The 25,140-nt window shown below is 44.5% G+C and overlaps 4 protein-coding genes across 18 annotated transcripts in view; 3 read left to right on the top strand and 1 right to left on the bottom strand.

The window, feature by feature from the left end:
• trim9 (tripartite motif containing 9) overlaps nucleotides 1-4,254 on the top strand; it is a 33,619-nt gene extending 29,365 nt beyond the window's left edge. For all 8 annotated transcript variants that reach the window (XM_040199577.2, XM_040199576.2, XM_040199573.2 and 5 more), the window contains one exon: nucleotides 568-4,254. In XM_040199577.2, the coding sequence (XP_040055511.2) occupies nucleotides 568-645 (78 nt within the window). In that variant the 3' untranslated portion in view covers nucleotides 646-4,254. The remainder of the gene's footprint in view (nucleotides 1-567) is intronic.
• Nucleotides 4,255-5,370: 1,116 nt separating this feature from the next.
• On the top strand, nucleotides 5,371-14,973 carry pygl (phosphorylase, glycogen, liver). The gene is made up of 20 exons (XM_040200398.2): nucleotides 5,371-5,755; nucleotides 6,316-6,417; nucleotides 6,546-6,624; nucleotides 7,019-7,122; nucleotides 7,910-8,041; nucleotides 8,422-8,533; nucleotides 8,788-8,870; nucleotides 9,085-9,222; nucleotides 9,686-9,778; nucleotides 10,131-10,277; nucleotides 10,387-10,550; nucleotides 11,208-11,322; nucleotides 11,527-11,628; nucleotides 11,973-12,120; nucleotides 12,626-12,684; nucleotides 12,777-12,918; nucleotides 13,028-13,235; nucleotides 13,318-13,452; nucleotides 13,579-13,645; nucleotides 14,130-14,973. Exons 1-20 carry the CDS (start codon nucleotides 5,513-5,515, stop codon nucleotides 14,316-14,318), a joined length of 2,562 nt encoding a protein of 853 aa, XP_040056332.1. The 5' UTR covers nucleotides 5,371-5,512; the 3' UTR covers nucleotides 14,319-14,973.
• On the bottom strand, nucleotides 14,511-18,948 carry LOC120833358 (lysophosphatidylserine lipase ABHD12). The gene is made up of 12 exons (XM_040200401.2): nucleotides 18,542-18,948; nucleotides 17,646-17,748; nucleotides 17,299-17,418; nucleotides 17,094-17,124; nucleotides 16,973-17,018; nucleotides 16,333-16,462; nucleotides 16,214-16,251; nucleotides 15,890-15,969; nucleotides 15,519-15,601; nucleotides 15,270-15,348; nucleotides 15,032-15,165; nucleotides 14,511-14,881 (listed from the first exon to the last, which is right to left on the bottom strand). Exons 1-12 carry the CDS (start codon nucleotides 18,642-18,644, stop codon nucleotides 14,854-14,856), a joined length of 975 nt encoding a protein of 324 aa, XP_040056335.1. The 5' UTR covers nucleotides 18,645-18,948; the 3' UTR covers nucleotides 14,511-14,853.
• nin (ninein (GSK3B interacting protein)) overlaps nucleotides 17,663-25,140 on the top strand; it is a 23,251-nt gene continuing 15,773 nt past the window's right edge. For 6 of the 8 annotated variants that reach the window (XM_078089746.1, XM_040200397.2, XM_040200395.2 and 3 more), the window contains exons 1-4: nucleotides 17,663-17,772; nucleotides 22,292-22,504; nucleotides 23,350-23,443; nucleotides 23,678-23,850. In XM_078089746.1, the coding sequence (XP_077945872.1) occupies nucleotides 17,737-17,772; nucleotides 22,292-22,504; nucleotides 23,350-23,443; nucleotides 23,678-23,850 (516 nt within the window). In that variant the 5' untranslated portion in view covers nucleotides 17,663-17,736. Of the gene's footprint in view, nucleotides 17,773-19,915; nucleotides 20,182-22,291; nucleotides 22,505-23,349; nucleotides 23,444-23,677; nucleotides 23,851-25,140 lie in introns of those variants that run through there. The other 2 variants (XM_078089745.1, XM_040200394.2) reach the window with 1 other exon arrangement.

Below are 25,140 nucleotides of genomic sequence, written 5' to 3'. Positions count from 1 at the left end.
ATTACTTATAAAGATTGATTCCACTCTCATGTCTATGTTTGTTAGCCTAGCTTAGCATTAACACTGTAAAGACAGACTGGAGTTAAGAAACTGTGCGTGGAGCCAGCAGAGCATCTCTTAGCCGGGACCCGTTTGCTGGCAACAAGCGGAGACTGCAGATTGTGTCCCATAAGAGAGTCCTGCACAGAATGGCAACATGTCTTCTTTTTTAAACTTGTACTTGTTTTTGTATTAGTCTTTGCTCCAGGGGTGCAGTTTCTTAGCTGTCCCTGGCTCTCCCTCCTGGAGCGGTGCTGCAGGCCAAAACAGAGGTTTTTACTCGTAGAGAAATTACTGCAGTTATTATTCATAAGACATGTTCCCCGAGTAATACAAATATGGGCTCGGAAGATTAAACTGTGAAAGAGGACGCCTCAAAGACACAAGAACATTTAGTATCTTTGCATTTCTTATTGCTCTCAGCTAGTGAAAACATTTCACTCTTTGAGAAAATAGCTCAGCAGCTCCACCTGTGGACAGAAACATACCTGTTTACCATGATTTATATGTCCATGTGTTTTTCTTCAGATCACACTGCACACTGGTCTTCCCATCCCTGATTTCTACACCGCCGGGGAGGCAGATCCCACTGGCTCCGTGTGCTAAAACCTCTGCAGGATCACCCAGGGTCCATGCTGCCTGTCAATGACTATGATCCCACCATCACACTCCTCTGGTCCCCCCGACCCTCTGACCCCACCACTCTCTGCAGTCCATCCAGTGCTGAGCCATGCCTTTAAGATGCCTAAACCGTGGACACTTGGACCACCCGCACAACAAACACGGGCCCTGCTTAGGGATCTGTAACTTGTATTTCGACGTTTTACGGATAATCCGTAGGGTTGATGTCCCGTTGAGTCCTCCTCATAGTTCCTGATCTATGTCCAGAGTTAATATCTACTTTAGTTTGAAGTTTCATAAATGGGGGTTTGAGAGTTAGATGAGAAGGTTGACACCTCTGTGGTGTTTGTAGGCTACATGTGAGGCAACCGTTAGTCCGTGAGCATGAAGAATGGGAACCGGGGGAAGCAGTGAGTTAAAAGTTCAAGGGAAGTGTACAAACAATATGTTGTGGCTTTAAGGGTACAAACTAGTCACGTAACAGCTAATAAAGCCATAACGTCCCATTTTTACATTTAGATTTTTAACAAACTAAATATAATGTGTTCATTTGTAAGCTTTAGGAATGCTGGGAGATGGATTTTATTACCTTTGGAGGAAGCCAGATCAGCTGTTCCAGTCGGTTTGTAGCGATTTAGCGGAGCTAAGCTGCCTGTCAGCTACGGCTTCATGTTTAACATGTTGATTTAGACAAAGAAGCCCCCCATCAGACGATCAACACGCATCTTATTCTTCTTTTTATTTCATCACAATTTCCTGTATGTTGCTGTTCCTGCCATCAATTCTCCCACATTTAAAGCGCCACAGAGGCCGTGAGACGCCGTCTCCTCCGTGTTCGTGCGAGAGGCCCAGACAGATGTGTCCGGACTGCTCAGCAGCTGCAACGATCACCAACTCCCAGCCCTGTCGTGTCCTCGTCCGCGTGTGAGTCGCTTCTCTTAGTGGCTCCGCTCGTGTGATCCTTGCGTATCATCGGTAAAAAAAAATAAACATGCCGCCTTTCTCTGCAGTGCAGCTCTAAAGACAGAAGGAATGGATTTTGGTGTAGTGGGTCATAAAAAGAGGCGATTCTGTGCGTTGAAGTGTGTTGTAAATGGTTTAAGGGTGATGACTGTGAAGCTCTTTGAATGAGAGCAGCTTCGCTTCATTCTAGCTTTTTTACTGTGGGTGACTGAATCCTGGTAGTTTTGTAAGTTATTTAAATGATCTATTGCAAAGAGGTGTATAGCTCAGTAAGTTATAGATGTTTAGACTTTTTCCAATGAGAAGTCATCCTTGTTCTTTTGTTTGATGTATAGTTATTAGAGAAGGAAAGACTTGTGTTGCTTTGACAATGTAGTGTGAGTTGGTTCTGAGAGCAGGTTGTAAAGCAGCAGGAAGGTGATGATGTACTGGGATGCTGTTGTGGCGATACGTTTGAGCAACAGCCTCCTCAACAGGCAACAACTCAGCGATGCAGGCGGCTCTGTGATGCTGTCCTTTGACGTCCATAATGTTTACTTCTGCCATCATTTTAGTTTAGCATGTTAGTATGCTAACATTTGCCAATTTGCATTGCACGCAAAATACAGCCAGGCTGTTTTGGGGAGTGTCTTAGGTTTTGCAGGTAGTTTAGTGATAAAGTATTTAAATTGAATGAAATGTATCCCCACTTACAACCTGTGGGGGGCGCGAGTGAGCAAACCGAATGGCATCGCAATCCAGCCAACAGTTATGAGACATTTCACTCAAAACCACAATCGTGACCATCACGTTAACACGAGAGTAAAAGTCAGGCGATCACCAAAGTCACTGTGGTTCATCCTCTGTGGAGCATGAATGTCAGTGGAACATTTTTAGCTGATTGGTTGAGTCGTCGTTGGGACATTTCTCAGGATAAGTGAGTAAAAGCCTGTAGGATTCATCCTGTAGGAGCAATGATAGTCACTGCAAAGCAGCCTGTCAATTCATTAGATAGTTGTCACCTAAAACCAAAAATGCTTGAGTCTTGGTGACGCTGGAGAAGAAATGAGAAAATTCATCCTCTGGGCACCATGAATATCGTTTTTGAGATATTCATGACTGGACCAAAGTGGTGGACCGACCCATCAACATGGAAAAAGTAGTCAGAATGTTATAAGTCAGTTTGAGGGAACTGTTGCCCTCCAAGAAGCCCTGAAACGTTTCCCAGTGCATCGTCTCCCTGGGAAGTACCGTACATGTCGAGCACACGAGGGGCTCTTCTGTGTGAGCTTCATGGATGTGCCTTTTCCCCTCTTTGGTACCAACAAGAGTTATGAAAACTTTGCTACAAACTAGATCCATTGCTTCAGCAGAGGCAACTGTAACATCTGCGATGCCTGACTTCACTTGCTGCTATGTGTTTTTTCTAACGGCAAAAGGGCAAAGTCAACAATAACCATGTTTATAGTGGATATAATAACCGCAGTACCGGAGGGAAGATTACGGTCAGGTGTCTTTCTTAACTTCATGAATCCTCTGTGATTGTATTTCGCCTGGATTAATAGTGATTGTAAATAATCTATTATTGATGTATGATTGCTAAAATGGCTGCACACAGTAAACTTTATATTTTTCGGTATGATATGCGCATGTGTTCTGACGGTAATAAACCAAACTAATTCAGCCTTCACCAAGTTGCCCGGCCTTTGCTGAAGGCTGGATTCAAGCTTTGGTTTATGCAATATTTAATTGGTGGTTTTTGAAGGGAGGCCTTTTGTCCGGTCCTCATTATAATAATAAACTACAAAAGCAGCCCATTGAGCAGAAGCTCACTGAACTTTGAGTCATGCAGAGACGAGTGCAGCCATTATCGCAGCATTACACAACCCCAGATTCCAGGTCAAATAAACAAAATGGGTTTAATTCATCCAAACAATGTCCAGTAGGAGATGACACACGTCTGTTTCTTTTCAACAAACAAATATATTCTCGTTGAACATTTTTTGGGTTGAATAAGTAGTCATATTTTTTGACATGTAATTGTGTGTTTCTTTACTGGACATATGAGGGGGATTATTTTACAAAGTATGTGATTGTAACATTTATTATTTCTAAACCAGCCAAATACACTTTATGGATATTAAACTTGGATAATTCACAGTCCATCATACGGCCTCGTCAGAATTTTATGAATTAATTAAGGACACACAGTCGCTGGGCGACACTGGGTGTTATATATCCAAATGTACATACACAAATGTGTGTGTGTGTGTGTGTGTGTGTGTGTGTGTGTGTGTGTGTGTGTGTGTGTGTGTGTGTGTGTGTGTGTGTGTGTGTGTGCGTGCGTGCGTGCGTGCGTGTTATTTTAAATTTTACCTCCAAAGTAATTCTTTCTGACCTGTTTGATCTGAGGTGGAATGTCATTCTGCTGTTATTATTTACAATGATGGTGAAATATTTCTCTGGATAATTATGAACATGAAATTAACATTGTTACATATTTGATTTTAACCCAGTAGAATTGTTATGATTGTCACGATTATACGTCCATCATTACCATATTACTGCTATTCTTATGATGAAATGAAGTGTAAAATGAGCCTCTGTGTTTTTTTGTATGTGTATATATTCAATAAATAGGTGTCAACAAGGTCCCATTTTGTCTGTCTGTACTTTACTGTCTCACGACAGTGAATCAAAGTACACAATGTGGAGATCATATAAAACCCCTTTTACATGCTGGTATTTGTCTAATTATGGGGCAAAATCACGTAAAATGTTTTAGGTGTCCCATTAAAAGGTCCTCTCAAGCCATCATTGCATGTATATATGAAACTAGTGTCTATGTATAAATCTATTTACCTGTGTTTCATCTAACGATAGATGTACAATCAGAGCAACAAGTATTTGGACCATGACACTGTTTTTTAAATGGTTGCCTCTTTAAGTGTCCCCCCTTTGATTTGAACTGAAGCGCACAATATTTGATTGAAGTGTTGACTCTCAGCTTTAATTTAATAGATACAAAACCACCCAATTAAAGGTTTCTGAATTACAGCCATTTTTATTCAATCATCCCCATTTTCAGACATTCAGAAGTAGATGGGAAATTGTCGAAGGGACACTTCGACTTGAGACATTGGGCAGTCGGGACTCAAGCCACCAACCTTGCGGTTCCCAGTGCACCCACTCTACCCCCTGCACCACGACGACCCCTGTATATATGTATAAATGTGTTCCTACGTTTCCTGAAGGCAACACGGCAGAGGATGTTTTTTGGCCTTAAACTGTCACTCATGATTACACGCCCCTTTTCAGGTGATGTCACACCCCCTGAAAGTGAAAAAATAAGATTTGAATCTGAAAATCTGAAAATGAAAAATAAAATTATATATATATAGAAGAATGAAGAATGACAATACACATTTTATTCAAAACAATAGTTCTGAATCTTAATTAGCTTAAATTGGCCAAAGTGCTTCATGACTTGCTGACACATGCAAGTGAAGAGAATGTTCAGTAAAGGAAATCATCTTTACAAATATCACACGGTACATTCCATATTTCAAAAAACACAAATGTTGACCTATTTTTTTATTATTTTTTGTGGGTCAAGCAGGGGGGCTGCAGGTGCAGGTGGGCCTCTGCCTGCACGTCTAAATATTCACCTGTTAAACCGGTGCCGTCCTTCCCATCTGTCTACGTGCGCCGCCTCGCGCTGCTCAGCAGGGGGCCGGCCGGCTGAAACGCCCTCCCCCCTCCCCACCCACTCACCAATGAAAAGCCACAAAAGGAGGAGACTGCTGCGTGAAAACGTGCCACCATCTCACGCCGAAACTTCACTTCCAGCCGGGACTAGACGCCTTTTGAGACCCCCCTCTCTCCCGAGGACAGAGCTGCCGGCCCGAGCATGGCGACCCCACTCACCGACCAGGAGAAGCGCAAGCAGATCAGCATCAGGGGGATCGTGGGAGTGGAGAATGTTGCAGAGCTGAAGAAGGGCTTCAATCGCCACCTGCACTTCACTCTGGTGAAAGACCGAAACATCGCGACCCCCCGGGATTACTACTTCGCCCTGGCGCACACGGTGAGGGACCACCTGGTGGGCCGATGGATCCGAACGCAGCAGTTCTACTATGAGACGGACCCGAAGGTAAAGGTTCCCGCCGCGCTGCTCTTCAGATGCAGAAAAAGTTTGGCACATCCCGGAATTTGGAGCGCAGGAAATGTATCTTACATGGGCGAGCCTTTGGTATTTATTTCAGACGGTCAATACCCACCAGACATGTGAATGTTTCACATGTAGATAACGTTTGCAATGTTTAAAAAAAAAAATAATAATTTAAAATACAAATGGAATAAATTCTGCTCACTGCAGTTTAGGTCGTATCTACTTTGTCTTGGATGAAAAACAACACATTTATTCTAAGGAGGGTCCTTGCATACATTTTGTATATATTTTATTCATTTAAAACATTTTGAAAGTAGTCTTGAGCAATGTTCTTCTGTGGTTCGAGAGGCTCTTTGTGGGGTCATTGCATCATGTTTACTCTGCCAGGGAAATGTTTGCTCCTTCCATTTTCATCTATTTACCGCTTTTTCTGCACCTTCACAACGTATAACACAAATATTTGTTCTGGATCCCAAAAATCTCTGAAAAGAGGAAGCTCGTGCACATGAAGCTATTTTCTTCCCTTTTCTCCTCATGTTCAGAGGGTGTATTATCTGTCTCTGGAGTTCTACATGGGCAGGACGCTCCAAAACACCATGATCAACCTGGGGCTGCAGAACGCCTGCGATGAGGCCATCTACCAGGTCAGACTCCCGTTTAGGGGAAACGAGGGCGATCTGCAAACACAACCCCCATATTTAATACTCCTAATGACTGTGCTAGTGTTCATAACCGCGTCAACAGTAGGCCTGTGTGTTCCCCCGTGCTGCAGCTCGGCCTGGACATGGAGGAGCTGGAGGAGATGGAGGAGGATGCAGGTCTGGGGAACGGAGGCCTGGGCCGGCTCGCAGGTACAACGGGATACTAACAGATATTTGTACCTGAGGGAGACCGATAGAGATTATCTTTTTATTTTATTTCACCTCTCTAACACGATTCAAAGTTGCAGAGGGAAAGAAATGGAAAAGCTTTCAAACTGACAGTAAATTGGTCAACAACAAATACGAAAAGGAAAACACTTTTTCTCACACAATACTCCATTATCATCATTTCCTATTATATTTTGGCAGTTCTCCATCAAATACCTCTGCGGTCGCCTGTTTAAAGCAACAGGCAGCCACAGAAATGTTGCAACAAAACGGGCATTACGCCACTAACTGTCATTCAGTCTTTCACATCAGCGTCTTTTTGTTTTTATGTCAATTACATTACATTATTATTATTTTTTCTTGGTTTTGCACACAGCATGCTTCTTGGACTCCATGGCCACCTTGGGTCTTGCAGCGTACGGTTACGGCATTCGATATGAATATGGAATCTTTAACCAGAAGATAAGAGACGGCTGGCAGGTAACCGCAGACACCGATATATTTTTCTGCAAATGTCAGTTAATTCAAAGGCCGTCTGCTATTTAGCAACTCTTTGACCTTTTTAAAAGACAAAAGCTTTGTTTTGAAGTAACATGACCAGTTATCTCCCCAGTGCATAGATCCATTCTTATCTTTAACTTTGAAATTCAGGATTCTGCTGTTGACCCGTGTTGTCGAGTGCAGCGGGGCCAAAGTAGACATGAATGAGGTCGGACTACATTACAAGATGATCATTAACAGGAACTTGCACACACTGCAGTGGTGCAAGAGCCGCGGCTGGTTGGTTGCAGATGACAAGCCGAAATGCATATTGCGTATCTCGTGATAACAGACCCCCCAAACTAAAGACTTTAGCCCTTTTGGTTTCTCCTGGTTGTTTGCTGTTCAGAACCTGAGTGTAAATATGAACTTCTGAACTGGATTGAAGCTCTGTTTTTCTTACTAGGGTGGATGAACCTGTTTCATCCCTGCTGCTAGTGGACATTAAGTTTACGGGGGTTTTTTTTGTTGTTTTTTTAGCACATATATTTAGCAATATAAACCCAATAATCCTGATTGGGCTGTATTTACCTCCTGTAACTTGGTTCATTCCCATTAGTTTTTCTTACCTCAACGTGCTGCATGAACCGGTCTGATACGATACACACTATTATTCACCATTATTACTGTTTTGAGAACTGCCTCTTCATTCTATCTGGACACCAGCTCTCCCAACATGTTGTATGTGTGAATCATTTTGATCCTTTCCTGTCTGACCTTTTTGTAGGTGGAGGAGGCGGATGACTGGCTGAGGCATGGAAACCCGTGGGAGAAAGCCCGTCCAGAGTACATGTTGCCCGTTCACTTCTATGGACGGGTAGAGGAGACGAGAGGTGGTTCCAAATGGGTCGACACTCAGGTACTCGAGATGAGTTTGGATGACCACAAAAATGACGACAGAGTCACAAATATCCACAGAGATGCCAAGCAACCCCAAGAAGGGACGTAGCATCTTCGAAGAAAAATGACCCAAAAGAGCCAAACGATGATCTCATTCTACACGGCGCCTGTTGTCCAACCCGGTTATTGGCTTTAAGCTATTTTGATTATAATAAATAGCAGCTCTGCATTGATATTATTTAATCTCAGAATTCCTTTAAAAGGTTTTTTTTATTTTTTATCATCTCCAGGGATCTCACATCTATTGTTATTTATTTTTATTCCAATCAAAAGTGGCCTCTGAGATGACAGGTTTTTACTCTGCTGTGTGTTGCACTGTTTTCCCTTTTATTCCTGCAGGTAGTGCTGGCGATGCCCTACGACACGCCCATCCCCGGCTACATGAACAACACCGTAAACACCATGAGGCTGTGGTCCGCCCGTGCCCCCAACGACTTTAACTTGAGGGACTGTGAGTGCTGATTCCTGGCGTAAAACCCACTTTCGCAAAACCGTCTTGTTTCCTCTTCGTTTTACACAGGAACACCTTCAAGGAAGCGGGAAGCTGCTGCAACATTGGCGCCTTGCATAAAGAAGTCTTTGTTTCCAAATAACTCAAATGTTGTAGTTTTCCTGTTGTGTTTTTTATTTGCATACATATAATCATCTAATATATAAAATGTAGATTATAGAAACGATGAAATGAAATCTCTCATCTGTCTGTAGTTAATGTCGGAGATTACATCGAGGCCGTGCTGGACAGGAATCTAGCGGAGAACATCACCCGTGTTCTTTATCCCAATGACAATGTAGGTTGAATATTTCCTCATGAAGCAAATACAGCATATTTATGTGTTCATGCAAAATACATGATTTTACTGGTTTTACTGATGTGTGTCAATTGACGCCTGAATATTTTGAAGCACAAGATCATCTTCTCTATTGTTTGACGGATTGAAAATCGGCCCAAAACACTGTCCGTTGTACTAAAGCCAAGGCCCTGTCTCTTTTTATATGTTCTAGTTCTTTGAAGGAAAAGAACTTCGTCTGAAGCAGGAGTACTTTGTTGTGGCAGCCACACTCCAAGACATCATCCGCCGCTTCAAGACCAGCAAGAGAGGCGACGCCGCCAGAACCTCCTTCGAGAGCTTCCCAGAGAAAGTACGCTAAAATATTTATTAAAGAATGCCAGAGCAAAGAGCAGAGGAGGTCAAGAATATGGAAACCGGGCATGTTACTTAACTATTGGCAAGCGGTAAACTGTTGGCAATTGCGACAAGATCTAGACATCTTTTTTGTTCCCCTTGTACAAAATTGCAGCACAACTTCCGGATTTAAGGCCTGTGACTTATTCAAACACGGAAATTGCTTTTTACTAACTAACCCAACAGAAGCTTCTACAAAGAGATAATAGGTCGCATTGAAAGGTAGCATATTATTTGCACACCTTTTTGTCGTCTGAAAGCAAAAATGTGTTGTAGCGCCAAAGGAGAAACCTTACAGATTAACTATTGTAACTTTTGTACAAAAGTATTTCTGATTTCTAAACGCCTGCTGTTGCCTTCAGTGTTTCACGTTATTCGGCCACTGCTGTGGTCAAATCAATGACAAGCTGCTGTTTCAGGTCGCTGTCCAGTTGAATGACACCCATCCGGCCATGGCCATCCCCGAGCTGATGAGGATCTTTGTTGACATTGAGAAACTCGACTGGGACACGGTGGGTGAGAGAGTCAGATTTGGTAGATTTGAACTTTTTTTTATTTTTTATTATCAGTGCGAGTCAACTGCAGCCGGAATAAACAAGGAAGTCCTAGCAGGTACCACAAAGGATGTGAAGCCCACAGAGCAGGACGAGGGAAACCGATGTCCATGTGCAATGGGGGAAGAGGAGCAGTCGGGCAGGTTGAGAAGGGAAACCCAAGTAGTTTATTCATGCAACATTTGTGGTGTAAAATCGCTCAGACAAGGGATGGGAGGTTATATCGGGTAACCGCTAGATTAGGCTGCAAGTAGTCAAACTGTGATGTTGTGTAATCAGATCAAAATAAAACTTCCTCCTCTTCTGCAAGGCCTGGGACCTCACCAGGCGCACCTTCGCCTACACCAACCACACTGTCCTCCCCGAGGCTCTGGAGCGCTGGCCTGTGGCGCTTCTGGAGAAGCTGCTGCCCAGACACCTGCAGATCATCTACCACATCAACCAGGTCCACCTTGATGTACGTGCAGCTCTGGCGACCAAGACCGTTTTTATCCGTCTAACACACCGGTGAGGCATCGCTTTTTTTATTTTTTAATCTGATCTCCAGTCTGCTTTTATTACTGCAGAGGATTGCAGCTCTCTTTCCAAAAGACATGGAGAAGTTGAGGAAAATGTCTCTGATAGAAGAGGACGGCTGCAAGAGGGTGAACATGGCGCACCTGTGCATCGTGGGATCTCACGCTGTCAACGGAGTCGCCGAGATACACTCCAACATCATCAAGACAGACGTGTAAGTTATTACACACACACACCACTTCTCAACATACATCTGTGTACAATGCAGCAACTTAAGGAACCAGAGGTCGCTCCGATAGACCGAGTGACTCGCACGTGAGTGTGGCCTCATAGATAATCACAGCATGAAGTGAACAAGGGAGCCGGAAATGCAGGATCTTTGTTGGGAAACCAAGACATAGCAGATAACTCCCACACCTGCGAAATGTAGAAATATTGCTTGATGATTTGGTCATCGTCACAAACCATTTGGTCACAAACCAAATTAAAGGTTTTATTGTGCGAAATACTCAAACGAAAGATCCACAAAGATTTCTATGCAGTTGTGATGTCAGAAATGTACAGTACATACGCCATTTCAGCTGTAAAGTAAACGTTCTATATTCATCTCCGTTTGTACCTAGTAACAGGGAATGTGAATGACATCCACTGATCGTAATTAAACATGGGGCCCAAGCTGTTTCCTAGCAACGCAATTGCCTTGAAACGCTCCAAAAAGAAGTAATTCAAACGGGGGTGAATACGGGTATATTCAGACTGACCTGGGGAAAAATTTAATTTTTAAAACGCGTTTCTAGACTTTTTATTTTTTATTTTTATTTTTTTATCATTTTATTCTTCAAGAACATTTCGCTTCCTTCTTCTCCTACAGATTCCGTGATTTCAGTGAACTAGAACCGGAGAAGTTTCAGAACAAAACCAACGGCATCACTCCCAGACGCTGGCTGCTGCTGTGCAACCCCGGACTGGCTGAGCTCATAGCTGAGGTCTGTTTGAGCTGCTGGCGCCAAGAGATGCTGCCGCAAATCCTCAATGATGCATGCTGCAGCTGTCGTGTGCTTGAGTCCTGGCTGATCTTTCACAGTCAACTTTCCATACATCTATCTTCGTATATACACCGTATATCTAGTGTTGTAAACATTGTCAGTTTGTTTTGCCCACATTTTTGCAACCTTTAATGTCCCTGTCAGGTCATCGGGGAGGATTATGTGAAGGACCTCGGCCAGCTGAAGAAGCTGAACGACTTTGTTGACGATGCCGCCCTCATCCGAGATGTCTCCAGAGTGAAACAGGTGTGTTGCATAGGGGTTCCTGTTTTTACAGAGCTAATTATTGCACAATGCTGTCATGCATGCATAGTGGAGGCTTTGTCTTAAATGTCCTGTCACACTGTGAATCCACACAATTCAACAGGAATAATCTGGGGCCATTTCCGTGTGCAGTACACCCGTTCACATGATTGTTTGTCAGTCCTGCTTGTTGTTGCATGCAAAGGGATTACAATCTGATTCATTTTTGCAGAGCAGCTTTTGCGTGGGCGCGTGTTCGCACAGGCTCCACCTCGTAAATCAGCAGCTTCCCCTCAGTGAACAGCCTATTTTGTTGTCAAGTCACATATTTCTGATCTTTCTCTCAGGACAACAAGGTGAAATTCGCCCAGTACCTGGAGAGGGAGTACAGGGTGAAAATAAACCCGTCCTCCATGTTCGACGTACACGTGAAGAGAATCCACGAGTACAAGCGGCAGGTCCTCAACTGCCTGCACATCATCACCATGTACAACCGTACGTGGATGATTCATTCCTAAGAAACCCTGCGCTAAATTACATGACACATTCTGACATGTCCTGATGTGGGAGAAATGGTTATAGGAAAACAGTCGATGTATCACTGCACACACGGCCTCACCGTGGCAATGCTCACATGCTGATGTGAGGCAGGAATTCTTTGCCACATTTACATCCAAGTTTAGCATGCTAACAATTGCTGGATGAAGATGACAATGCAGTTAGTTGATCTGGTTACAAAAAAGTTTTAACTTGAATCACATTGCTAAATAAAATCACCAAAACCCAAATGTCAAACTGCTGGTGGTGAAAAGTGAGTAGGATTCATCTGTAGACCATGAACGCCTGCACAAAGTGCCACTTCCTGGTGTTCTGTATCCCCCAAAATGAATTTGAGAAATGGCAAATATGTCAAAATCAATCCCCTGACACATAGGTCTCTGCATGGACTACATATCACTGTGTGAATATTTCCCTTTTTTTGTTTGTTTTGTTTCCCAAGGCATCAGAATGAACCCCACCGCACCTTTTGTCCCGCGGACAGTGATCATCGGGGGAAAGGTACCGGCTCAGGAACAGAACATTCCAGTCACGTGAGAGTGGTGTGATTGTTCAGTTTTTCCAGTAAGTCCGTCTCCTGTCGCCCCCTGCAGGCGGCTCCTGGGTATCACATGGCCAAGATGATCATCCGGCTCATCACCTCAGTGGCTGATGTGGTGAACAATGACCCTGTGGTGGGAAACAAGCTGAAGGTCATCTTCCTGGAAAACTACAGAGTCTCTCTAGCAGAGAAAGGTACATTTATTTACACCTGCAAGAACTGTACAATTCTGCTCGATGGAAGGTATTTATTTAAAAAACAGGGATAGTTCACCGCAACGCTTGATGATCTGCTCTCCCTCAGTGATTCCTGCCACGGATCTGTCAGAGCAGATCTCCACTGCCGGCACCGAAGCTTCGGGAACCGGAAACATGAAGTTCATGCTGAACGGGGCTCTGACCATCGGCACCATGGACGGCGCCAACGTGGAGATGGCCGAGGAGGCCGGGGAGGAGAACCTGTTCATCTTCGGCATGAGAGTGGCGGATGTGGCTGAACTGGATAAATCTGGGTAACAGTCTGTTTTTGTGCATTTTATATGATTTGATTTTTTTTTGTTGCCAAAATGATATTGACTTGTGTCCATTTTTTAGATATGATGCCATGTTGTACTACAAGAGGATCCCAGAGCTGAAACATGTGATGGATCAGATCACAAGTGGATTTTTCAGCCCCAAGAATCCAGACCTTTTCAAAGAACTCACCGACATGCTCTTCAAATTTGACCGGTGAGCACTTTATATATTCTTCACTTTCCCCTCCAGTTGGAGCAGTTCCACGTTTAGAATGCATTTTATATGTGAGGTAAGAGTTCAAGTCGCCAGATACATTTATTCTCCCTTGTCTGTCCTCAGTTTCAAAGTGTTTGCAGACTTTGAGGATTACATCAAATGTCAGGAGAAAGTCAGCAAGCTCTATCAGGTAATATTTCCCTCTGGCAGACCGGTTTGTCAAAGCTGGATTAACGGGTTGGCCGGCTCACTTTAAACTGGGGTTACTCGCCATGGTAACCTAACGTGTATGGACACAAGTACTGAATTCACATAAGGTCACAAGTAGTGAGCAGACTTTGTATAGGTCAGCAAAAACAATTGCTTGTTTCACTTTGAAATGAAATACAGAATCCTGATTAGTTATAACTTGGTCCTCTAAAATGAGGTAAGCAACTTCAAGCGGAATATTTACTTCGTGTAACATTTAGTCCTTTTCCTTTTCCCTTTTTTTTTTTTTTTTTTTTTTTTTTGTGTTTTCGTTGCCAATCCTTGTATCTAAAAAGTTTTTTGTTTTTTTTATGCGGCCTTTCATAGTTGTATCAGAAGAAAATTATTAACTTAAAGTAACAAACCTGCAGAAGAAATATAACATGAAAACCTCTGGTTAAAAATGTTCTACATTTCCCTAAAAGAATCCAAAGGAGTGGACGAAGATGGTGATCCGGAACATCGCTGCCACGGGGAAGTTCTCCAGCGACCGGACCATCACGCAGTACGCCACCGAGGTTTGGGGCGTCAAGCCCACCGACCTGAAGATCCCGCCTCCGAATGAGCCGAGAGAGGCCATCGAAAAAACCGCCCGGGCGCTGAAGAAAATGTGAGGCTGTTGCCTTCATGTTTACCCGTCATTTAGTCTCCTTCCTCTCTGGCTCTTCACCTACAAGTCACATCACTGAACCTTCTTTCCTAGAACACCTTTTTTTTTTTGTCAAAACACCCGAGTCAAATTACTTGTATTATAAAAAATGTCTGTTACAGTTCAGCATCGACACAAAGAGAACCAAGAGTCAGTGTGGAGGTTTAATCATTCCTTTATATTTGACATCTCAGGAATTGTGGGCTGCCAGTAACACAGCAGCTGACTAAACCGATTAATAATGACATTTCATGCTGCAGAGGGACGGTCTGTGCTGCAGGCGGACTGACGCCGTGTACGTGAGTCTATCTGCACAACTTGAGTAATGAAGGGGACAAACAAACCTAATTTGTGATCTGCAGTATTCCGTTCCAGTGTTTTAATTAAAGCATATTGTGACATAGGATATGTGAATCAGTGCTTTTTGATTTAGATCACACGCAGGCATTTTGTGACATCTGAAATCTATTATTTACTTCTTCGGGGGCGGGAGAGATGATCTACTGTCTCAGGTTTTGAAGGAATTTCCTGCAACCAAAACACAATGTGGCTTTCATTTCCTGGTGTGGGATGTTTGTTAATGTGAAAGGTTTACAAGAAATAAAAACAGTAAAAGTTAATGGAAGACTCATTGTTTCGTACTTTTTCACACCAGCATAACTAATGCAAGACACTCACCTGACCACATTTGACAGATTTGGATCCAAGTAGATGTTGTTGTGGGAGAATCCAAGATTTGCATTGTAGGAGATCATTTCAACCTGAACATCTGTGTTGTATTCTTTCTTCGCCTGGAGCGAGAGCTCGTGCAGCTGTAAGCAGGAATGGGGGGGAGAAAGTAACTAAAGGAAGCAGCAACACCCACTAGGAAATGACGTAGTTAGTCAAAGGAAGCATCCGTAAGGAGCTGGTGTACCTTCTGACCCATGTGATAAGGTACAATATCATCGTCCTCTGAGTGCAGGATGAGTAGCGGGCCGGTCAGGGTCTTTACACTGGGGACATGTCGGGGTTAAATGAGCATTCAGTCAGATTGTCTTATCTGAATAAAATCTGGTGCGCTTTTCAGGCTGCTCTCTATTTAATTAAAAAAAAAGCCAAATATTGGAAACCCTAAACAAACAAAGCAATTCCAGGCTTTTAATTTTCTCTAAAGTGGACTTACTTTTCATCGCTTGCAAACACAATGTTGTTCATTTCCACGATGCTCCTGAGCAAGCTCTCAAATCCTGGAAGGAACATGTAAATCTGGAGCAACACGGGGTACAAAGTGGGTAGAAGCATTTAGCAATTTCCTGTGTACTGTAATAACAAACACCTGCACCACAGCGATAGTTCCGTACTTTAACAGTCAACTTTATGGCTGTAGATAAACTGAATCATTCCAAATAGGTGATCACATTGTAAACATATTGGTATCTAAATATTACCTATAAATCAAACTTCAAATCCAGCCCTCTGACTTTTCTCTAATTACAAAAGCCTCGGAAACGAGATTGTGTGTTTTCGTGGAGTCGTAGACGCTGAGCGGCTCACCTTAGTGAGCGGGTAGTTGACTACAACGTCTCCCATCGTTGTGAACGGAGCTTCAAGGATTAAAGCATCAACAGCAGACCCTGGCGTGTTTAAGAGACACAAATGATCAGTAACCTGATAAAATAAAGATATGCAATAAATTCAAAACTGTGAGGCTTGCAAAGTCAATTTTCCTCAGCTTCCTCAGACAATATTTACACATGAAATGTAGTGTACGGTTTGTGACTCATATCCTGGCCCAGATGGACCGCAGATGTCTAATCAGTGAGAATGATTCAAATCCCCCGTGTGGGTCCACTGTGACCTTTGAAGTCTTTAACCCACCTTCTTCTTGGATTTTCACTGCAGTATTGGTTGCCACCCTTCAAAAGAAAAGAACATTTCTTTCACATTTCTATTCTTTTCAGGTGACGGACCGGCGACGTTGCTCAACGGCTACTGACCCGGTGCCAAGTGAGTGTCCCCACAGGCAGACAGGCCCCCCTCGGCCGTGTTTCTTCACCCAGTTGAACAGGAAGAGGGCGTCACTGGTCAAGCCAGCTTCACTGGGCTCCCCAGTGGAGTCTCCAAAACCTTTATTGTCAGAGATAAAACTTTCAGAATCAGGAGGACAAGACATCGATACCGCCCCGTGTCATTTGATTCAGACCTAAATGAACTATTGTGTACTAATAGGACTGCATTTCTCTCTCTCTTTTTCTCCTGGTAACCATGTTATGGTTGGGTTACCCATTTGGTGAAGGTGAAAACATACAGAAATTAATCCATAGTGGTGTTATTACACCCAGAAAGGAAATAATATAAATACTATAACATATTTATCAATTTATGTCGAAGTATGTTTGGTGTCAGTTCCTCCCTTTTAGGAATCTTATGATCAAACTGTTATAAAAACATAAAAATGTGCTCTAATTTGGGATTTGGGAGGGATAATCCTGCATAGAAAACCATGTCAGTACCAATCAGATGTATAATATGAAGAAGGATAATCGTGTTTTAAAGCTGAAAGTAATGAGTCAATCATGTTCTTGTTTGTTATTGAGCAAAAACACAACCGTGTGAGGAGCAACGATCAGCACTCACCTCTGTAGTCTAAAGATAGGACATGATACCCTGCAGCACTTAAAATCTGCAACACACAAAAATCAGAATTTGATCCAAACTGGAGAGTCGAAAGGGATCAAAACTGAAAAAGCAACCGCACCTTCACCAGTTCCACTCTGTGATGTATGGCCCTGCAGAAATGACACGAGAGCAGTGAATACAAACAAACGAGTGGCTTTGGGACTCATTTCTGCGTTGTGTTTATTGTGCCTGAGGAGGAGCCCGGGGGCCCGGGCGGTCATGTGACACCCACTAAACCCATTAGGATCCCTTCAAGGGTCCCTATGCTGCCGTTCTCATCCCACCTGGTCCCCAGGTTGCCATGGAGATAGATAATAACAGGGCGGCCGTCTCCCAGAGTTTCCTGGTACCACTCAGGGCCTCTCCCCATGGCCTCGTCCCATTGGCTGGCAGGGAGTGTATGCCTGTGAGACAAAGGTGGAGAGCGAGGGAGGAGATTGAAAAACAAAAACGCTCGTGCTTTCAAACACACGGCCTCTTGTTGTATTTCCAGTTGTCTTGTGCAGATTAATGAGTGGATTGTCGTTCCATTCACTCGGGAGCCACCTGTACCAAAATATGCACATGCTCGTGGTATTCTCCAGTACTGGCGGACTTCAAAGGATAAAACCGGAATCCTCAAATGACCTACCAGACACCCACTGAGACGCCCGCCTCCGTGTCCAGGTAGAAGTTGCATGTGTGGTTGAGCACGGCTTCGGGTCGGCCAAGGTCCACAAAGAATGGAAACCTCACTGCAGCAGGCAAGAGCACACAAGGTCAGTAGGGTTTTTGTACCCAGGTGGTATTTTGTCATATCCCATCGAAGTGTATCGCGTAAACGTGCATTGTGTTATCATTCTAGCGATGTTGTTTTGTATTGTGTTGCATTGTATATTATCACATTGCATCAGATTGAATCGCATTGATTCATGTCGTACCAAACCATATGAGATTGTAGTGTTTCTTTGTATTGAATTATTACGTTTTTTTATTGGGTCGTATTGAATCACGTTGTATCGAATAGTTTCAGATTGTATTGTATCGGATCGTGTATTAACGCATAGTATCACATTCCATTGGATGAAATGAAGTCATGTCATATTGCATTGTGCATTATTGTATCACATTTTATTAGTCATACATTTGACCAATCAGGCCACCCCTTTGTCTAGCTATGTTTAAAATATAAATTTGTGACTGCGGTGTAATATAGAAAATCAAAAAGTGAACATGTGTATGTTTTACTGTCTATTGAACCGTAACACATTATTATTAGTACAATTTCCATGAGCATAGTAAATGGACTTTAGCACACACACACACACACACACACACACAATGGCGTGCAGTAGTGTGTGAGTGACCTCATTTACACTGCAACCAAAACACATAACTTTAATCCCTTCCAGTTGAACACACTGTGTGTACGTAAGAATAATAAAAACCGTGTCTGACCCATATTGTTCTACGCAGCATTGCGGCGCTCCAGCACGAGGCTTTTTGTTTCTATTGATCACGCGGAGACCCAAAACACGCACTACTCACACAAGTGCGAATAGATGATATGGCCCAGTATCCACGGGAAGAGGTAGAGGAGGACGGGCGCTGATGCGTAGGCAGCGACCACGAACAGCGCAGCTCTCTTCATTCCTGCGTCGGGAGGAAGTGCGCGCTCGCCGCAGCAGCAGCAGCGAGGTCAGCGCGCGTGCTCGTCCTCGTGCCCGCGGGGGTCCGGACTGAGGGGTTCGGTCCCGCGGAGGGTTCGGTCCCGCACGCTGAGAGCTGCGGGGGGGGAGGACGAGGAGGACACGCCGTTCAATTGAAGCTAAAACATTTGCGTCTGATGCTAAAGCTTCACGTTTGACACATTGGGTGTCAAAACGGAACACGCCCACTTGACAGGGTCAGAGCCGCGCTGCAAGGCATTGTGGGTGTTGCAGTTCTCTGAACACAGTGTCGCAGTGATAGCGGATGTAAAAATGCGCTGTTGTCCTCCTGTAACAGAAACACCGAAAATTAAAAAAATGAAGGTATTCTTAATTCAGAGTGGCCCTTTATTGTGTTATGTTATATTTGATGCTATCGTTAATAACATGTTAATATATCCTTTATTTATATTTCTTCTGATCTTTCTAATGAGCAATTTAATCCATGTAATTTTTATCCATGTCATGGCAGATTATGAAGCAGTGACGAGGGGCATAAATTTTAAAGAGGTTGAGGTTAGTTATAAGTTGTTAAAACCTTTTCAAAGATATGTCAGCACTATCCCAAAATATGTGCATTGAGTAATGGTTTGAGTCTTCAGGTTTCTTTGACAGACTTGTTAAAAGAGTAAACAGTGTTTTCTTGGGACCACGTAATTTCCCCCCTCTTCTTGTTTATCAAAGTGCAAAACGGGAAACTATCAGTGGTGGAATTGTTCAAATACTCAAGTAGTGTACAGTTAATTTCCAGTTTTAGGTACTTTTAAAAATCATTTCTTTTTTTGAGTCTTTTCATCGCTAATTATTGCTCATTCAAAAAGGTTCCATGAATCCAGTTCTATGTGAATGTTGCTGCTTTACCTTTTAATTACGCAAATGCAGATATGGTTTGACAAAACCAGCATTGTTAAAGGTCTCCCTTTGAACTTTCTTATTAGTCTTTCCTATTTTGTCAATGTTTTCAAACCAATCATTAGTTGCACTCCGATTCAAACACCTTCATACTACTTTTGAAACTTTAAGACACGTTTCTTTAATCCACATGCGCAATGCGTAGTTTTTAAAAAGAGAACACAGTACTCGTTCCTCTGCTGAAGCTACTTCTTGTTATCGACGGACGGAGTTTGAATTTAACCAGGGGACGGGAGCGTGGGGGCGGGGCTTGCCGTGGTGACCGCCCCTTCCTCTTCGGCCGCTTTTCAAACCCCGCCACCGGGCGGAGGAGGATGTCACTCCGCTGAGCTCACAAAGCCGCCGCTTCACCCTCCTGCGCCCGTCTCCAACGGGAAGCTAAAGGCTCCTTCATCTTTCTGGATATATATGTGTATATATATAATAATATATTGTATCTCACCTGAGAGGACACGGCGACACGACGGTGGAAACGCCGTAAAAGTTGCATCTTCTACCAGCGCGAGTTGATTAACTGTTTGAGTGAGAGAAAAGGGGAACAACTGTCCTTTAAGTCCGGAGAGCTCGGTGAGTGCGTGTTTCTTACCTGTTGCTTCTTCTCCGGCCTTCTCTCACACCTAAAAACAAACTTTGGGCTTCGAATGTTGGAGCCGTCCCCCCCACCCGCGTGCCGGCCTGTGCACGCGCCCCATGTGCACGAGCACTTCACACCATCGACTTTAACGCAATGACGCTATCGCTAAGCGGTTGTCAGTCTGTCCCTTCGGTGATGCCAAATGGACATTTAGTTTAGTTAGTTAAGTAACTGGTTGTATGTGTGCACGTTGTAACTCGAGGTTTAGCTACGTGTCAGTTTCCTGGTCCAAGCTGCTTTTGAAAACCCTAAAAAGTTAGTGAAAACACTGAAAGTGGTTTATTTGAAACTTTTGGACTTTCTTGGTTCCCAGTTTGTGTCCATTCTTCTGAAAAATGTCTGCTCCGTGTTTGCTTGTGCAAAAATTGTGCAGCGCTATGGTGGTTTTGGTGACACAATGCATATGAAAAATATGTGCCAAATGAATTATATTCTTAAATATTTCCAAATCATTCCCTTGATAACCTCCTTTGCCAAGATAACTCTTTATTCATCAGCCGGTGCTAACTGCTGAGGCTGATATATCTCCATGATTGGATTTTCTCTGCACAGAGACAATAGGTGACTTATTGTGCCCCGTGACCTGGTCTTGAGGGATTCTCGGCCATCGTCGGCCCCTGTGGCCGAGCAGGGTGGCCCCGGGGGCAGCTTGTGACAACACAAGCGACGTGTGTGTGTGTTATTTCTGTTAGGAATATACAAGACGCCACAGTTCAAGGCGAGCTGCCGTACTGCCGAGCAGTGCTTTTCTCTCTCTCATAAGCAGCTCAATTGTGCAGATGCAGAATACTGATTTTTTTTGTCTCTTTTGTGTGTGCTGAATGGCCCCGAGTCCGGGCTTTAGGGGACACCTGGCAGAGCTCTTGATGAGCAGCTGGAAAGTCGGGGGTCAGAAGGAATTTCTTTGTGCAGACATTGAGGCACAAACTGGGAAGTTTCAACTTATTGGATTCGAAGCGTGCTCTTCATTTTATAGTGTGCAAAACTTTACGATAAAGCAACCGAAGGGCAGTTAAATGTGCAGGAATATTCCGGTTGATTTGGTGCTAGTCGACTTGCTTACATCTCACGTTGAAATGAATTAACCGCTTCCTAAATAATTACTCAAGAGCCACTGTTTGCATTTCTATTATTTCATAAGGCAGGCATGGTTCAATCATTCCGAACTGAACCCCAGACTCTTGTATGGGTGCACAAGCAGGACGTCTGTGGCCTTGTCGGTTCTGATTGTTCTGTCATTTGATTACGAAGTAAAACTTCTTTGTCACTGTCTGCGTAATGATGCTCCTCAGTAAACGTTTGAGAGAAGTCAGAAGGCTTTTACTGTAACCGGTTGGTTCAGAGCCACTCTGCTGCTTTTGTCCTTCATCTTTATCACCAGTTTGAAGTATTTTGAAGAAGTATTTAGTCCTTTAAAAACGTAAAACGTGCTGCTTCTAATACGTAACATTTGTGGAAGTCATTTCTAAAGAGTAGATTTATATTTTACTCTGATCGGCGCTGCATTGCTATTATTAATCCTGTTAACTGTCATTTACCTCCATCAAGGCCTCAGGTCATGACCTGGTCTGTTAGGTCTATGATTTATGTAGTTGCTCTAATCAAAAGAAACATCACATCAACTATTATTAACTTTATGGTTTTTAGTTTGTTTCAGCTCTCGCAAAATCAGACCCCCTTACATGTTGATACCAGGTCACCATCACAACACTGCTTGTGTTTAAACGTTATTCAATCGTGTCTTCAAGGGGCTTTGCCCATTAGGTCGAAATACACGAGTCACGAAACAGCTCGGCCCGACGGTTATGGAAGAGCCGCGTCGGACTTGGCCCGCGTCCATCGATTTACCTGATTGTCTGATCAGTCTAATTGGATTGGCCAAAGCCTCCGCCACAAAGGGCGCGGCGCGTGCAGCTAGCTCAGTCGCTCAGCGGCCTTCTGGGAGGAAGGCGCCGCCGGGAACGCTTGCTGTAACGATCCGCCCTGTTTGTGGGTTTCTGTGATGGGATGTAAAGTGCTGCTGGTTCCTTCCTCTTCTCTCAGGGCCGGGTGCTGTCCTGTGGGATGGATGACACCCAGGAGCAGGACCAGTACGAGGAGCGCCTAAAAGAAGTCTTTAACAGTTTTGATGCCAGCGGCTCCGGCTCTCTGAGCCCGGAGGAGCTCGCCGACCTCTGCCTGTCGCTGCAGCTGGATGATGCAACTCCTGCTCTTCTCCACACGTTGCTGCAGAGCCAGGACCGCCTCGCTGCCCGGGTACGTTCATGCCTCTTCTGTGGACTTTTGATGTCTTACAAGTCATTGGTTCAGAGAGGTCATATCTTCAGTACTAATACGGTTCCTTTGGGATGCACCTGTGGCTCTCGGCCTTTGGGCTCATGTGGCAGAGCCCTCCAGGTCTTTGTGTCACCAGGCTTTTTCTGGTGCTTTTGTTAGCTGTCTCGTTGAGGAGAAAGTGCCCCCCCCCCCCCCCCCCCCATCGGCCCCTTATTCCAGGTGCCGGTCGCCAGGACAACAACCAAGCTGGTTAATCAACATTGACAAATGCGTTTCTTAAAGAGGGCCTCCATGTGAAAATGTATGAAATCTCTGTAATTGACCTTTAGTTTGCATGTTCCTCCACCCTGAAGTAGCAGAATACAATTTCATTGATTATTGTTTATTGCTAACGTCCGCACCATCAGGTCGTGTTTGTATATAAGCGTGTGGACAGACTGGTGTCTATTGTCTTGCATGTTTGGGTGGACGGGGGGGGGGGGGGGGGGCAGCAAGTGGATTGAATTCTTACCCATTGGCATCCAACAATAAAGTCCAGAGAAGAAAAGAAGAAAAATGTAAAGCAGGCAGCCGCCAGGCCCGAAGCATAAAGAAAATCAACATATTCAGGGTCAGCAGCTGTTGAAGTGTGACCTCGCCGCTCCTGCTCAGCAAACCCTGCCTCCACCCAGACACCCAGGGACATCCAGCCTCCACCAGCGCACCATTACATCCAGTCTGAGGAATTCCATGCACTTTTGCTTCTGTATTTAATGCGCTTCACATACCGAGCATTGCTGGCGTTCTCTCGCTTTTATGCGACGGTAACTTTTCCCTTTTTTCAGGTTGACTTTGACCAGTTCAAGGATGCGCTGATTTTGGTGTTGTCATCGACTCTTGAGCCCCGACAAGAAGAACAGGAGACCGTGTCAAAACCAGGTAACTGCCGCATCGCGGTATGAGAAGTCTCCATCTCCAAATACCACGTCTTTTTCAAATGTCGTCTGTCTAAAAAGAAAGTGCAGGTTTGTCTGTGTCGCAGGAGGTCGACCCTTCGATCCGAACGAGCCGGCCCTGCACGGCAGCTCGGCGCGGGAATGTTGCTGCACATATAAATCATTGATCCTCCTCTTTTTTTTATTTTTATTTTTTTTATTGTGACCCCCCCCGTAGAATCTCCTGAGATCAAACCGAAGTTCGTGAAGGGCAGCAAACGTTACGGCCGCCGCTCCACGCCGGAGTTCACAGAGCCCATCGCGGGCTTCTCTGAGGTCACGGACGCAAACACGGCGGCGGAGGAAGATCCGGAGGACAAATATGACTCGGCGGTTCCCCGGAAGCGTGAGGTAACGATGTTCCCTGAGCAGCGCTCTGAAGCGCCGGCCGCTCCGACCTCGTCCTCCTCGCCTTCTGCCCTCGCACGTGCTTTGTTCCTTGGCAGCCGCGGGCCGCCGGCCAGCGCGTTATTCTTAGCTAATCAGCTTAGCGGCATGCTGGGCAGATCCTGAAATGTAACATGGACAAACTAAACGCAGGGCACACGAGCTCTGACTGTAAATAAGACTGTGATCATAATCGTTGCTCAAACCGCCTCCCGCGGTCGAGATTTAACTGCGATGTCATTCAGCGTGGTCAGTCTGATGTGTCGTGATGAGAGTCGGTGAGGGGTGAACTTTGCCCCGAGTGTGTGTGTGCAGGATGGGATTTGGTTGTCAGGGCAGCGTCTCCAAACACATCGCCATAAGAGACGGGAGCCGTTCGTTGGCTTTTTATGTTTCTTCTACATCTCCTGTCGAGACCCTTTTCATTATTTAAGATCTATTGTCCGCGCACGCGGCCGTGGTGGCTTGAATGCGACATGCGTCCGCGTCAGTCGGGTCACGCACAGCTGAGCGCGCTGAAGATCTGGCCGAGCTTCTAGATCCTTTTCGTGGATTATCCAGCTTCCTCTGCTGACTCAGAGTTGTTTGACATTTGTACGCAGGTCACAACTTGCACTTAGTATGTCCAAGGCCTGTTTTATAACCTGAACCTTTAGTCTATGTAATTTATCAAAGAGGCTGCTAAATATCAACAGTGCCAGCTTCTCAAGTGTAAAACAAGAATGCAGTTGTCTTGGTTTTTATTCAATATCTTTGAACTTGGAACTATTTGGTTGCATAAAACAAACAAACCTGAGACGCCACCATGAGCTGTTAGACACTCATCATTATACTCTGACATCTTACAGACCAAATGATGATGGGATCGTTTGAAGAATGTATCCAGACATTTAATCAATCCAAAATCATGGTTCGATGCAGCCATACGTCTACGTGTCTACTAACTGCCGTGACCTTTGACATCAGGTTGATCTCCCATTCTAATGTTTAAGCGTGGATGTGCTGCAGCAGAATAAACGGCCCACAAGGAAAAGCACCCGACCGGTTACCAGGATGCTCTAATGAGAGCCTGTCCAGCTGGCGCCGCGATGCTTGTGTCCGTATTCTGCGTGTTGTCGGCGTTCCTGACTCCACCCCAGACGCCTGCCGCCGCCGCCAAAATCCCCGTTGGAGACACCGGACGGAAGCGCGTCTTTGCTTTAATCTGCGCTGCTACAGTGTCCGTCCTGGGGACCAGCAGATGGGGACGGGTCA

This window comes from Gasterosteus aculeatus, chromosome 15 (genome assembly GCF_964276395.1).
Source record: "Gasterosteus aculeatus chromosome 15, fGasAcu3.hap1.1, whole genome shotgun sequence".
NCBI lineage: Eukaryota > Metazoa > Chordata > Actinopteri > Perciformes > Gasterosteidae > Gasterosteus > Gasterosteus aculeatus.
This window is presented reverse-complemented; position numbering and strand designations above follow the sequence as displayed.

Bases quoted from the DNA above. Each gene is read 5' to 3' on its own strand.
- pygl (XM_040200398.2), top strand. From the start codon at position 5,513: ATGGCGACCCCACTCACCGACCAGGAGAAGCGCAAGCAGATCAGCATC. The intron at 12,919-13,027 runs GTACATTTATTT...GCTCTCCCTCAG, and splicing joins AGTCTCTCTAGCAGAGAAAG to TGATTCCTGCCACGGATCTG. The intron at 13,236-13,317 runs GTAACAGTCTGT...TCCATTTTTTAG, and splicing joins GCTGAACTGGATAAATCTGG to ATATGATGCCATGTTGTACT.
- LOC120833358 (XM_040200401.2), bottom strand. From the start codon at position 18,644: ATGAAGAGAGCTGCGCTGTTCGTGGTCGCTGCCTACGCATCAGCGCCC. The intron at 17,749-18,541 runs GTGAGTAGTGCG...TGCCTGCTGCAG, and splicing joins TATCATCTATTCGCACTTGT to TGAGGTTTCCATTCTTTGTG. The intron at 15,166-15,269 runs GTACACCAGCTC...TCCTGCTTACAG, and splicing joins CTTATCACATGGGTCAGAAG to CTGCACGAGCTCTCGCTCCA.